Source organism: Sturnus vulgaris, chromosome 5 (genome assembly GCF_052056855.1).
Source record: "Sturnus vulgaris isolate bStuVul1 chromosome 5, bStuVul1.hap1, whole genome shotgun sequence".
Classification (NCBI taxonomy): Eukaryota; Metazoa; Chordata; class Aves; order Passeriformes; family Sturnidae; genus Sturnus; species Sturnus vulgaris.
The window spans coordinates 24,578,358-24,592,293 of record NC_142247.1 but is presented as its reverse complement, the minus strand read 5'-3'; the positions used below and the strand labels follow the sequence as shown (position 1 = coordinate 24,592,293).

At 35.8% G+C, this 13,936-nt stretch overlaps 1 protein-coding gene across 9 annotated transcripts in view; it reads left to right on the top strand.

The window, feature by feature from the left end:
• The window catches only part of NR2C1 (nuclear receptor subfamily 2 group C member 1), a 45,057-nt gene that overhangs the window by 7,832 nt on the left and 23,289 nt on the right, over positions 1–13,936 (top strand). For 4 of the 9 annotated variants that reach the window (XM_088165068.1, XM_088165067.1, XM_088165070.1 and 1 more), the window contains exons 2-5: positions 2,801–2,876; positions 7,328–7,435; positions 10,619–10,693; positions 11,762–11,992. In XM_088165068.1, the coding sequence (XP_088021194.1) occupies positions 2,823–2,876; positions 7,328–7,435; positions 10,619–10,693; positions 11,762–11,992 (468 nt within the window). In that variant the 5' untranslated portion in view covers positions 2,801–2,822. Of the gene's footprint in view, positions 1–1,137; positions 2,877–7,327; positions 7,436–10,618; positions 10,694–11,761; positions 11,993–13,936 lie in introns of those variants that run through there. The other 5 variants (XM_088165071.1, XM_088165072.1, XM_088165066.1 and 2 more) reach the window with 4 other exon arrangements.

Genomic DNA, 13,936 nt, shown 5'->3' with positions numbered 1-13,936 from the left:
CTGGTTTAACAGTGCCAGCAGGCTAAGTTAAACTACTAAAATTTTTCAAACACTGTTTTTGTACCAGTAAAGCCTGGTCAGGGGTATGACACTTTTTTCCAAAGTAAACTGAAGACCTTTGGAATTAACAGAATTTTCTCATGTTGTGTCTTCATGCTGATGTGATTTGTTCTTACTCATTTAAAGGATATTACTTCAGAATCAAGCCACTTTATAGTGGGACAGTTATACCAACAATGTAATATAATAAAATGAGAGATGTTGTCATTTATATTTAATTGAGCATTGAAACATAAAGAAATATACTTCCTGCTACTACTTTTAAAGTCCTTAGTCTACACAGGTATAATATTTAAAAATCCTATTAATAGGAACCTCCTACTAGGACAATTAAAGTTGTATAACTTTTGTCCCTGGAGAAGGGTAAGTTAAGCAGTGATGTCTTCTGGGTATAACCGAACCCTCAAAATTGCTGTCTTCTCACATGGGAATGTTTCCTGACCCATTTCAGCTGAAGTAAACCTGAAATACTTTTAAAAGTAAGTATTTCATAATTTTTTTGACTAAAACATTAAGAAGGCTCTGGCACATAAAAACTGAGGAAGAAGTAGAGAGGAGGGGTTTTATTCAGTGCAAGCTAATGAAAGTTGTCCACTCCTGTGGTGGCCTGCAGATGGCTTATCTAAAGTAGCAGTGGAACACCACTGGACTTGATGATGCCAGATTCACCACCACCCAGTTTATACTAACTGATGATGGTGATGCATTTAAAAATAATTCTGAGTCTTGTCAAGAAGGCTCACTAACTCATTTTGTAAGGACGTAAACTAGCATGTAACTTACAGACAAAAAGATTTTGGTAGCATTTTGAGTCTGAAGATTGAACAAAAAAGTAATAAATGCATTTCAATGCATTTAAGAGGAAGTCTAATGCCCGCCTTCTGTCAAAATGCCTGCTTTTAGATGCTGCTTCTAGTGGATGAGGAGATTGATGATCAAACTCAGAAGATTTGTGTAGCTTTGATAACTGGTTCTGCATCCATGAGTTGAATCTCCTTGTGCTTGTTCATTCTCCTTGTCCTTGTGCATGAAGAGGTAGGACAGGTTCAACCTGTTCTCCAGGTTCCTCTTCATCATAAGAGTTCAGTCTTGTTTGCATATTTGATGTCCTATGTTCATGGAAGTGCAGTTCAAATAAGTCTCTTAGATAAGTTTCAAAAATTCAGTGCTTGGTTGCGGCCTCTCAGAGAGCCAGTTTCCCTACAACTGGTGCATCATAGTTGAATACATCCGTATTCCTTCACTGCTTTACTCCAAGGTGAAACATGTCAGTTTAAATCACTTTCTGTTTTCAAGCTAAGTTGTTTTACTAATGCATCTTTACTGTGAGGGCAGTTGCATCTGATTTAGGAGAACTAACTAGCTGGTGCAAATTAATACCTCAAAGTGATTTTTTTTGTTACTTTGTAATGAAGTAGCACTCATTTCTGGCATTCTATATGTAAACAATACAATATTTTGTTGCTAGTATTTTATTTAAAGGAAGAAAACATTGGAAGACACATTGCCTCCTTGAAAATTCCAAGTGTTCTTTGAATAGTGATTATGCTGCAGCTCACTGGATGCCAAAGTGGGCTAATAGAGTGCTCCTGCAAGGATGCTGACACCCAGATCTTCCTAGGAGATAATGCTTTTCAGCATAAGCTTCAGTATAATATCTTTATATGCATGCCTGTTACCTTTTGTCCTAATTTAACTCATAACGCAGCATACTAGTGAGTGATTTAGAATGGTCTACAGTACCCAAATATTTCTGTATTTTTCCTTTCACACATTAATTAGGCTTTAGTATATCATTAGGCACACCATCTAGTCAAAAAAGATTTCTCTTTCCAATTTCAAGAACAGAATTAGCTTGAGTTAAATTTTTTATTTGCATGGCTCATTGGGGAGGCTTTGAGATTCCCTGAGGAGGAGATAATTCTTAGGAGTTCCAGAAAAGTTAAAGAATGAAAACCAGTATTAGTGTAAGAGTACTGTCTTTGTTAATGCAAGAAATAGGTATTGCACTGTCTCTGATTTGCTTTTGTCAGTAAAATGGTTTATATGGTGCATTATAATCTGTGAATGTTCCTTTTAAGTGCTGCCTGGTAAATATTTGTATATCAGTAATATATACCTTGCCAAATAAACAAGGCATGCATCTGAATCCTTCATACTGCACGAATGCAGCAGTCTCTGTTAAACCTCACAAAATTCTTATGAAGATTTGGACTTGTGCTGTAGCTACAGTATTGATAATGAAACAACATCCTTTTTTCTTTTAAACACTTACCTTCTATGTCCCACATACTGCCTCCTGTTAGTTACAAAATTGACCTTCGAGCACTCCTGTTAGTGCCAAAAAATCTGTATGAGTTCAGAAGAAGTTAGATTTGCCCCTCTTGATTTGCATTAACAAAACTGTCTGTGTTCCAGTTTTTTAAGATGATGAATATGTACCTCCTGCTGTCATGGTCAATAATAGACTTTCGTTCTTACGGTGATTTTAGTATATTGTTGTTTGTTGGAAAAGCAGAAGAGAAAAAATAGGAAGTCTCTGTGTGAGTTACTTCAATAAAACAATACAAAGTTTTCAAATAGCAAATTATTTATTTTTATAGTATAATCCAACTTTAAATTCTGCAGGCATGTCATCTTAATAAAACTGTGAACGGACTTATGTGAACTATATTTTCCCCAGGATATTTTTACTTTTAAAACTACAGATGTTAAGCATCTTCTTTCCTTTCTTTGACAGGAAATTCTGGTGATTAAAGATCATGGCAACCATAGAGGAACTGGCCCATCAAATTTTTGAACAGCAAATGGGAGAGGTACATAAGTTTTGAGTAATTTTTAAGACAAATTGAATAATAAAATGCACAGATTGATATGTAAAAACCAAAATCACAAGAGAAAATTTTTGATAGAGACAAGGCTTCTGAACACTTCTCTCAGAAGGCAGAAGAACCCACTGTGTCCATTTTAAAGTCATGCTACAAAACTTTTTTTGCCAAAGTTCGTCCCACAGAAATTAAGACCAGTCTAGCAGTGTTTCCAGTAAGTCTTTGCTTTTTAGCTTACTGAGTCTGTAGTGGTTTTCAGAGAGCCATCTGGTTGTGTAATTGTGTCGTTTACTCACTTTTAGTTAAAAAGGTCAGGACACAGCTTTTACTTTACAACTATGCAATTACTTCATTTGTCGTTTTTATTTTCACTAGTAAAGTTTTGCCATGTTCTTCACTTTCAGATATATGTGCTTTTTCTTGTTAAAGGAAAGATTGAGCTACTTTTTCTACACGTTTCCAGTTTTGGTTCTTTGTGACCTGTGTGCAGAATCTGTGTACTGCTGCCAGAGATGCACAGATAGTTTGAGAGTGTGGATATGAGTATACATAGTTATTTAGAAAGTTTCAGCATAGCATAAACTATTTAAAATTAGCACCACTTTAAATTAGATAGAGATGGTAATTTGTCTTAAATAAATGTTGCTCTTTAGCTTGAAATATCCACTCTTGGATTCTTGTCTAGACGTAGACTTATTTCTCAAGTAATTTTATTTCCTCTCAGCCTTGATTTCAGATGGAGAAGTTGGAGTGGGGGATGGGATAGTTAATTCTACTATGAATAAATTCTCACAGCTTTTATTTTTGTGGCATCCGAGTGTTGCTAAGGCTATCTCAAAAGGGTATAAGTGGTTTATGGGATGTATGATGCTTTCTTTTTTATTACTTGTCCTCTTTATTCGGTGAGAATGCATGTTTAGTGCAGTTTTGCCTTGGGACTATAATTCTTTGTTGAGGTCTAAATAGGGCTGCATTTCCTGTTTAAATTTGTTTATTTCTGACAGTAGGCTAGTCAAAGCTAGCTGAACTGTACATTCCACTCAGAGGATGATGTGATGATGGTGTTTAACCTCTGTGGGGTTGCTTCTCAATTTCATAATGTGATTCCAGGAAACACTGAGCTTAGTATCTCAGTGTACCATGGGAGAGAGAGGGTCCTTTTCCTGTTTCTTTCCTTATTAATTTTCCCACCACCAGCAAGCTAATAACCCAGCTGAAACAAGTGGAAGGATTTCTGCTGGGTTAGCAGAGTAGGGTCTGAGAAGGCTCCAATGACTACCAGAGCCAGCACAAAGAATAAGGCTGGTAGCCAAAGGAAGGCAGGGAGAAAACAGAATGAAGGTGCAGTGCTGCAGAGAGCTGTAGCTGTTCCTGTTCATGGTGAAATCACAGCTCTGCAGTTTTCATGGCTGTTTTGTCAGCAGTGTAGGTTAGGATTTGTCCTTTTACTGCAGGGTTTTACTGTGTCTGAGACGGTCACATCGTATTTGGCAGCTTAACCATTCCCCAGTCCTCACTGAGCCACTTAATTCTCACTCTGTGTTAGTCTTGCTCATGTAAGCTCAGTGTGTCAGCATCCAATGGACAAAACTAGGGAAAAAAAATTAACTAGAGCACAGTGGAGGAAAGTAATCTCCCTGTTGGTTGTGATCAGTGCCCTTATTTCGTACAAGGTGCAGCCCAACCAGACACATGGTTGGAAGGACTGAAAAGCATCCCTAAGGGCAGTGCAAGCTGGAACTCCTTAAGCCAAAATTATTGTCAGTGCTATATGCCATGCATGAATGTGCTGCCTGAAAGCTGGAATCGGCAAGGAAAGCAGTTTCACAGGGACCTCAATGCAATAATTTGCATTCCTGCCTACCTACAGGCTGTAATTTCTTGGTGGCATTCCTAATCTCTGTAAGCACTAAAAAAATCATAGTTAAAGATCTAGAGAACTTTAGCAGTATTTTTGCTAGCATTTACAATTTTCTTGGATGTTGAAGTAGTTTTAATCGAATTTACATGAAAAAATTACGTGATTAGAACCTGCAAAGAAAAGGTGTTCCAATATTAAGAAGAATGGAAATGCTTCTGTGTATCATTGAAATAATGGTCAGAAGTCTTTTGCACATAGATTTTGATTTTTTTATTATATCAATTGTTGTTCATGAAGCATTTTAAATCACAAAATTGCCACAACAATTTTACAATGGTGTTCACAAACGTGCTTTTGTTAATTTAGGACTTTTTGCATGAAAGCAATACATTGAAGCAAAATATCACCCTGTCTATATGGGTCATTGTGCAGTGATTGTCATTGCTCAGATTCTGCCATCTGCTAGTCATCTTTTGCTCAGTGCGAGGTAATTCCTATTTCTACATCAAGACCACATTTCTTGATTCATGTAGGGAAGCTACCTGCCAACAACAAGCCTGCAGCATTCTTTCTTTAATCTGTGGCTGGGTACAGTAAGTATATGGTGGTTCATTTTCACAGTCCTGTCAGTTTACTGTAACAGAGGAAAGCTGCATAGTTGTTGAAACAGTCTGTCACACATAAAATACAATTTTAAACAAAGTTTGCAGTTAACTCTTATTAGTATTAACTGCAATAAAAAAATGTATTCTGCATAGAAGTAAAACTGTCAAGCTGACATTTGGTGGGGTTGAAAAGCAGTTTTACCTTACACATCTTGTGGATCATGACATTTTTAAGGGAGCAAATGTAAATAATAGTTCTGTAATATGTAGCTTATTTTGTAAAGCAAAAGTAAATGCAAATAAAACTTTAATCGCTTCTGAGCTACCACGTGTACCTGTGGATTTGAGTGGCTGATGCAGAACATCAGTCCTTGAAAGTACCTCTCTTGAACTGAAAATGCTGCTGGGTAATGAACAGTTTATTGTCCTTTACTTAAGCAAAGAAGTGGAGGCATTGTTTAAAAGTACTTGTACTCAGAAAAATGGAATATTTTTAAAAAGCAGTGTCCAGTAATGGCTTGGGCAGTAGTTTGACAAGCATTTCTTTTGGTGATGCTGGCAGCTTAAGCAGTCTCCTGAGCAGCTTAGCCTCACTCATTTGCTCTGATGCCTCTGCTTCTGAGCATTGTGGAGACTGGATTGAAGTTTTGATCTGTGCTAAGAATAGCCTTTGTTTGCTGGGCTGCTTTTCAGCCTGCACTGGTGTCCTGTTCCAGGTCAGGGAATGACTAACCAGCCAGTTTTACTTGCCACACTGAGAGGAGAGGAGCAAGTAGATTATGAGACTGCTACAAAAAGTAACACCTTTTTGGGCAAAATTGCAAAATCAACATAGGCTCATGGGAGCTTTTATTTCTGCTATAAGGGGAAGTCTTGCCCTCCACCCTGTCCCCCTCTCATACTGACCTCCAGCTGCATGTTCTGGCCTGCTTTAGTCTGCTGCATTTGGATAATGGTACGGTTGCAAAATCAGGAAGCTGATCCAGGAGGAACAAAGAACCCTCACAAACTGTTACATAACAGTACCTTTACTGCAACATACATATATATTCTATATATTAATTGGGAGGGGCAGAGGAGTACTTGTATAATAGTGTAAATACTGGGAATTACTGGTAATACAGATTTTCAGGATGTTGCAGGCAGTTTTGTGAATAGCAAAAAGGTTTTGGAGTAACCCGGGAATTTAAGACAAAAATTTCAATTTGAAGGTGTCTGTAAACTTTGTCAAGACAATTTCTCTTTGTACTGAAAAATCTGCCCTTTCTGATCAAGCCTCTACAAATAGCAGTCTGTAATTTTTATTGATGGATAATGTCATGTACAATACCTTTCCCCATATGCCATTGGCTGTGGGATGTGAAAAATTTTTAAAATATTGATAATTGTTAAAACATTTCCATTAATTGTATTTGAGAGCATTCACACAGATTTTACTACAAGATAGATGCACTGTTTGCAAACTTCATGCAATTTATTATTTTTCCTTACCTTTCTTAATAGTTCCCCAGTCTAGAATTCTTTAACAGAAAGACAGATTGAAACTGCCAATTGCTGTGTTTCCATACAAAACCCCTTCTGTCACTTCAAGTGAGCCATTAAAGAACATTTATTGAAATGTATCACAGCTATGATGATAGGTATTGTGTCTCATGAACATCAACAGTAGTAAATATTCAGTTTGGTTGACATACTTGGACTTGTGAACAATTAATTGCTTTACTTAGTGTTTGTAAATTTCGTATTGGGAAGTATTTCAAAACGGGTTTATATCAGAGTTTTCTAATTAGAAAAATTAAGGTGTTGAATTAGGCTACAAGCATTTGCATTTTTTATAGAATAAGATTGTCAGATTTTTCATGGCCTTGTTCAGAGAAGTTAAAAGTTGATGAAACCTTAAGGTTTAATCCATTAAGGTAGTGGATCCATTAAAATAGTAATGTCAGTCCATGACATTTGTTTCTTCTTTCTAGGTTACACATTCCCAGGAAGGCAGTACACAAACACTAATGGATGGGACACCACAACGAATACAGATTGTTCCTGCAGATTCAGGCCTCTCTTTATCTCAGAGAATACAGGTATGCTTCATCTGATGCATTTTAAAAGCAGAGATGAACTATTTGCTTCTGCCAGTTTTCTGCATGTTCTGCCAGAAATTGCAGTTCTTTTTTGTTTTAATCATGTTACTTTCTTTAATGTAAATATTCAGCCCTGGATCACAAAGGCCCTTTCTATATAAACAGGAATAAAACATGATTCCAGTCTTTCCTCTCTTTTTTTCCTTTTTTTTTTCCCTTGTAAGAATTTTAACATTACAAAAATCCTGAATCACTGAACAGAAAAATACTTTTTGCAAGTGAAACTATTGCTTGAAAGTTGAACATTTTGTCGATTTGGCAGTTCAACTGAAGTTGGAGGATTTCTACATTTTGGAGCTGAAGTGGGGAGTGAAATACTGCACTGTATATTTAAAGCCATGAAAAAGTGGAGGGAAACTTAATGTCTGAGAAGAATACTGTTTTTTGGTTGTCCCAGCTTATGTTATATGATAATCCATAGCCTGGCCAAGCAATAACCTCCAGTTGAAGTGAGGGTAGTGAAGTTTTTGGCAATGTAGGTACTTAAATCAACATAGAAATGTGTATATGGAGACTTGGAAGATTTGGGGAATTAAATTTTATATTTTATGCCTTAGAAGTCAGTACAAGTCAGTTTTATTTTTAATTTTCATTGTAGAGAAAAATATCAGCTGCAGAATAAATGTAAAAAATACTCTCAGGTATATATAAGCACACATTTAAGTGAGCCAGCTGCTAGTATAATCTTGGCTGCTTTTACTTCTACCAGCTTCACTCTAAAACATTGTCCTCCTTTTTTTTCCTGTTTTGGTGCATTATGTTCAAGTTTTCAATCTTCCAAGGCTCTTCACAACCACCTCCCATACATTATGGGTTTTTTTAGATTTATTACCCCCCATCTGTGCTCTAGTTGTGGTATTTGCCTTACCAATCCCGTAGGTCTTCATTCTTTTAGCTACCTCCATTCCATTTCTGCCCTTTGTGTATAGCTGTACTTTTTATTAATTAATTTATGCTCATCAATTAACCACCATTCTGTCTTCAAAAAGAATGGTAAGCACTTTGTTGTTGTCTCTTGTTATATGTGGAACAACACTCAGTCAAAACACTCATCCTTCCTGCAAGAGACATCTACAGACATATCACTAGTGTCAAACTTAGTAATAAAAACTTTACTCAGAGAAGAATTTTTGTGAAGAGCAAAGCAGTTTGTAGGAATAAATGTATCTCGCTGAAATGTCCACCATAAATGTTACATCGAATAATTTTGAGTATTTTCAATCAATGTTTTTTCCTTTATTATTATTAAATGCACCTAATTATCTGGAATACTGAAATAGAAAATCCTCAGTAAAAGGTTCTTTAAAACATGTTTCATTAGTCACTCTTCTTAGGGAATGCTGGTGTTTCTTCTGGGAGAAAAACTGAATCTTACATTTGTTCAACAAGCATTTCTGCACAAAATTGGCTGTTATAAACAGATGTATTAGTTGTCTGTATTTAGACATTTTCTTTTTTGTAAAACAGGAACACACAGTTACTGATGTGTTTAATTTATTGAAATGAGGTTCAAATGGAAATCAAAACTTGTTAACAGACAAGACTTAAAAGCAATAAAGGAAAATAGTATCTTCCATTATCATCAGGGTGTTTAAATGAAATACATTAGGTTAGTGTATTTTTATGCAGTCAATCCTGAATTGATATATTCCTTTTTTATAATATTATTGTTTTAGCAATATTAAGTTTAGATTATTAAGAAAGGTAATGTGCTGTCACTGATCCATGGTGGATTCATGGTCAGAAGATAAGTGGTTTTCCTCTTCCCTCTGATTATTTTTTTTCTCTGACCTTGACATTTAGGTATTGCAAGTTGTTGTACTATGGTGAACTGCTCTACTTTTCAGTCCCCACTGCAGTGTAGGTGGAGGTTTTGCAGGTATTTGGCCATCAGAGTTACCTACAGACAGAACGTGCTTAATTGTTTAAACTGTTTTCTCTTATGCCTCTGTCAGCTGCAGAAATCACTTGTCCAGGTTGAATAGCTCTGTAAGGATATTAATGTAACACTATACCTACTATATCATGTAGTGAAAACTACCTGGGGATCCTCCTAGAATTGCAGGAACCCTATTTATTATCTACAGGTTTATCTACAAGTACATGTATTTTTTTAGATACACAGCTAGGCTACAATAGGAAAGAAGATAACTTAGTATATAAATCCCAAAAATAATTGCAGCTGTAGTTCAAGTTTTTGTCTTTACTGTTTGGGACATGCTGGTTTTTGAGTATACTTTGTATAAACCTGAATAGGTGGAGTATATGCCTTTTTTAGGGTACAAACAGTTGTACTTCTAAGATTTGATAGGGACACAGATTTTAGCTAAGAGTGTCTTTCAAAAAGCAGGTCGGGAAATTCAAAAAACAGCACAATGTTCTGTTTGGCTTTTGTACATCTCTGTACCCTGTTGAGCATAACATACATTGGATTTCTCCTAATCCAAATAAAACAGATGTTTGGAAAGAAGGGGAATGGAATATCAGCTACTTTGAAAATAGCCAAAAATTACACAGGAGAAATAAAGATTGTAAATGAAGGAAAATGGAACAAGGAAAAAGAAATTAAGGAATGAAGGAAATTAAAAGGGCAAGGAAGTTTGCCTTCTAAAGAATATAGAACCAACATAAAGAAATTTAAAGAAGAAATAAGGATCTGCTGTAGCCATTTGTCGTCCCAGACATGGAGATATATGAAAAAACTGAACAGAAAATTTATCATACTGATAATTATTGTCATGCTTTTGCATTCTCTTCTCACCCTACACCCCAAATCCTATGATAATTTTTATTCTTTAGCATTTAGAATTTAATCATTTTACCTGCATTTTTCTCTTAGATATGCTTTTAATCATATTTTACAGAGGAAAAAGGTTGAAATTTGATCCATTAAAATCTTAAGAACACAAGGAAACACATTTATTTTGTGTAATGAAACTCAGGATTTCTGAATATTTGAAAGTGGCAATATTGCCACTTATAACTGCTGAAATTGGATACTCATCACTGCTTATCTTTTTAAAACTATACACAGATATTGAGCATTTAGAGAAAGTATTAAGCCTGTTGTGAAGGTGAAATAGCAAAGTTGATTAAAAACTTGTGAAATTACGCCTCGTTCAGTTTCTTTGTGCCGTGGTTCTCCACCTGGGAAATACAATTAATATTGGCACCCCAGTTACTGTGGAACTAATTATGGTAAGTATTAAACAATGAAATAAATGTCATCTGTAATAAAAATAAAATTAATATCTGTAATATGAATGTTGTGGATGTATATATAAACGTAAATGTTTGGCTATAGTTTAAAAAACAAGTTAATAGGAGCTATTTTTTTGATCTGTAATTCAAAATACTTTGCAGGAAACAGTCTTTGTAGGATAATTTTCCTTAGTCTCCAGAATAAACCAGACAGTTTTCCGTGTAGGAATTTTGATGGAGAAATGAAGTGACTAAAAGGGAGCTTTATAATAGAATATATACATACAGAATCTTGATTATTGTCTCTGAAGATTATAATCTTTTGATATAGTTGGAAGAAAGTGGAGGATTATTTAATAAAATCCTGTTGTGTTTGTCCTTGAAAATAGGGATAAAATGAAAAAAAACCACCCTGTAGATCTGTTCTTTATTATAAAATGAAAATCAGTTTTTCCTTAAAAAAAGGAAAAGAAGAAAAGGCAGGGAAAGAGATTCTGTTTCACTTACTTTATTTAGAAATGTATATGTAAAAAAAGGATCCCCACGAAATGGAGTCTAAAATGTATATACAGGTGCAACAGTATAACTGTTTTTCCTGCTGTTTGCTGCTTACATTTTTACTTGGACATCTACATTTGTGGTTTTAAGAAGTTTTTTTTTAAGTAACCAGACCTTGGAGGTGCCGCAAACACTTCATGTAGAATACAGTGAATTCAAGATTTAAGATTTCTTATAACCTAATGGGTCTTAGGGCTCAGCTACAGACATGCCTTGAGTTCTAGATGTTAGAATTGTCAAGGGTTTCAGTAGTGTTGTAAAAGCATGCACCAGTTGTAAAAATTGAGTACGAACTGAGGTTTTGACTTCAAACACCCGTGATTGAAATGTGTTTCAAATGCAGTGAAAATCCAAATTTTTGCCTAATTCGCTCTTGTGTGATGGAGGGGAAGATGATCCTGCTTCTCAAATGTGAAAGGCAAAATTCCCGTTTTCTTCAAGTGCCCGGATTGGGTCCAAAAAGTGAACTTAAATCACCATAACAATTTGAGATAAATGTATTATTAGATTGTCACAGATCAGCAGACGGGCCAGAAGATTCAGATTGTTACAGCACTTGATCAGAGCTCAGCAGGCAAGCAGTTCATCTTAACAAATCATGATGGCTCTACCCCAAGCAAGGTGATCCTTGCCAGACAAGATTCCACTCCAGGAAAAGTTATCCTAGCAACTCCAGATGCTGCAGGTGTCAACCAACTGTTTTTTGCATCCCCTGATATATCTGCACAACACATCCAGGTAGATAATCCACTTTATTTCATATTTTTCATTCAAATGGGATAAGAAAAGATGTTTTATTTCCAAATAAGTCTGTCTGGGTTCTCCTTTTTGATTTTTTTAAAGTATAATTTTCCTTGCACTACGACTCATTGTGGATACTTAAAAATTATGAAAAAACTTTTTTTAGTAAATTTCTTGCTTTTAAATTTATATGTTGGCTCGTGACATTAGAAAGAATACAGTTATTTTTATTGTCATTTCCAGATTCTGCCATGCCAACAGTCCTTTATTTCTGCTCGTTAACTCTCCATCTGTTTTCATGTATTGTTGAAAAACATTCACTTTCCTCCATTGTCCCTCTGGCTTAACATTTCCTTATGCTCGTTTTCCTTTTTGTACAGTGTTGCAACTGCCATTCAGCTGTGTGAATTGTAGTCCACAGCAGTGCTCAGACTATTTAGTAGGGAAATACATTACTCCATGGGGGTGTGAAAAATAACACTAATGATTTTGAGTTTACTAATGTGATACTGTAAGTAGTCAGGATTGTAACTCCCTAAACTGGTTCCCAGTGCACCTTACTCCCATGCACGGTATGTGTGCTGCTTCCTTGGTTGCCACCCTCCAACTTCCAAGCTTTCTGTCCCACATCCTCAGCCTGGCAGGGATAGGATGTGAGGAATGTCAGAAACATGCAAGAAGACTTAGGAGATGTGACCTCCTTCAGCAGTAGGAGGTTACTGCACTCCAGCTAAAGTACAGTTACTGCATGTAATTCACCCATGCACATTGATGCTGCTGTTACAATGCATCAGTGGTCGGCCAGACAACATTCAGTTTTCTGCAGTCCTTTTAGTCCCATATCAAACATTATGGCCATAAACAGCTGCTAAATGAAAAATATTAAAAGATGGCCAAGTTAATAATGATCTTTCTGAGTATATCCTTTTACTTCCATTAGCTGATGATACTGAGGAACCTCCTGATTTGGAGACTGCAGTAAGACCATCATATTTGATAGCTGCTATTATAGTTAAACAACTTTTTTTTTGTTATTTATATAGGCTATGTAAGCTTTAGTCTGTATAATATCCTATGGTATTGCATGGTGTGCAGAGAATATGTTAGATGATTTGACCATCTGACAGAAGTGTTTAATTAGATGTCTCTTGCACAATAAGATAATATTAAGCATTTTTGTGGGGGTTTATAAATCACTACAAAATCCTCTTTCAAGCAATCTCTTCTCAGCAGCAGACCCTTAAACTGCTTAGTTTGTGCTCTTCTGTGAAGCAGTCCACTGATTCACTACCCACTTGTTGTGTAAGCTTGAAAGAATCTCTGTATTATATAATACTTCTGTTTTTGAAACTCACAGCTCTCTGCAAATGGACATCCTAAGTTCTTGCTCCAAAGAATTTGATTACTGTGAATAGAGGACCAGTAGCAAAAGCCAGTCCTATTGAGAGGCATTCAAGCATGCTTAGTGTTATCATACACTTTGTATTTTAGGTAAGCCTCAACAAAAATATAAACAAGTGAGATATGAGTAGTCCACATAAAAATTATTTTCAAAGACAACTTAAGAGATGAGAAGTGTGTCACACTGACTTAAAAGGCAAAATTCAGGAAAAGAGGAAATCTGTACAAAAAAATAGAAAGCTGTAGTTCTGATTGTATCATTTGGGCAAAATAGGTCAGTTTGAGAAGCAACAGAATATTCTGTCACTCCAGTTAAATTGTTCTGTTTTCCACTGATATGTATGGGTAGAGATTTCCTTTGTCCATTTAAAAGTTCATGAAATACAGAGTATTTCTGTTGGTTTATTGTTCACCTGCATCCCTTTGGGATCTTTTGTGTTTTCTCCTTCAAATGATCTTTCCGTCTGCAATTTCACCTGTTTTCTTCCTCTGTAGCCTTCCCTTGAAATGCCCATTTATTTCTTCTGCCAAAAACCTCTC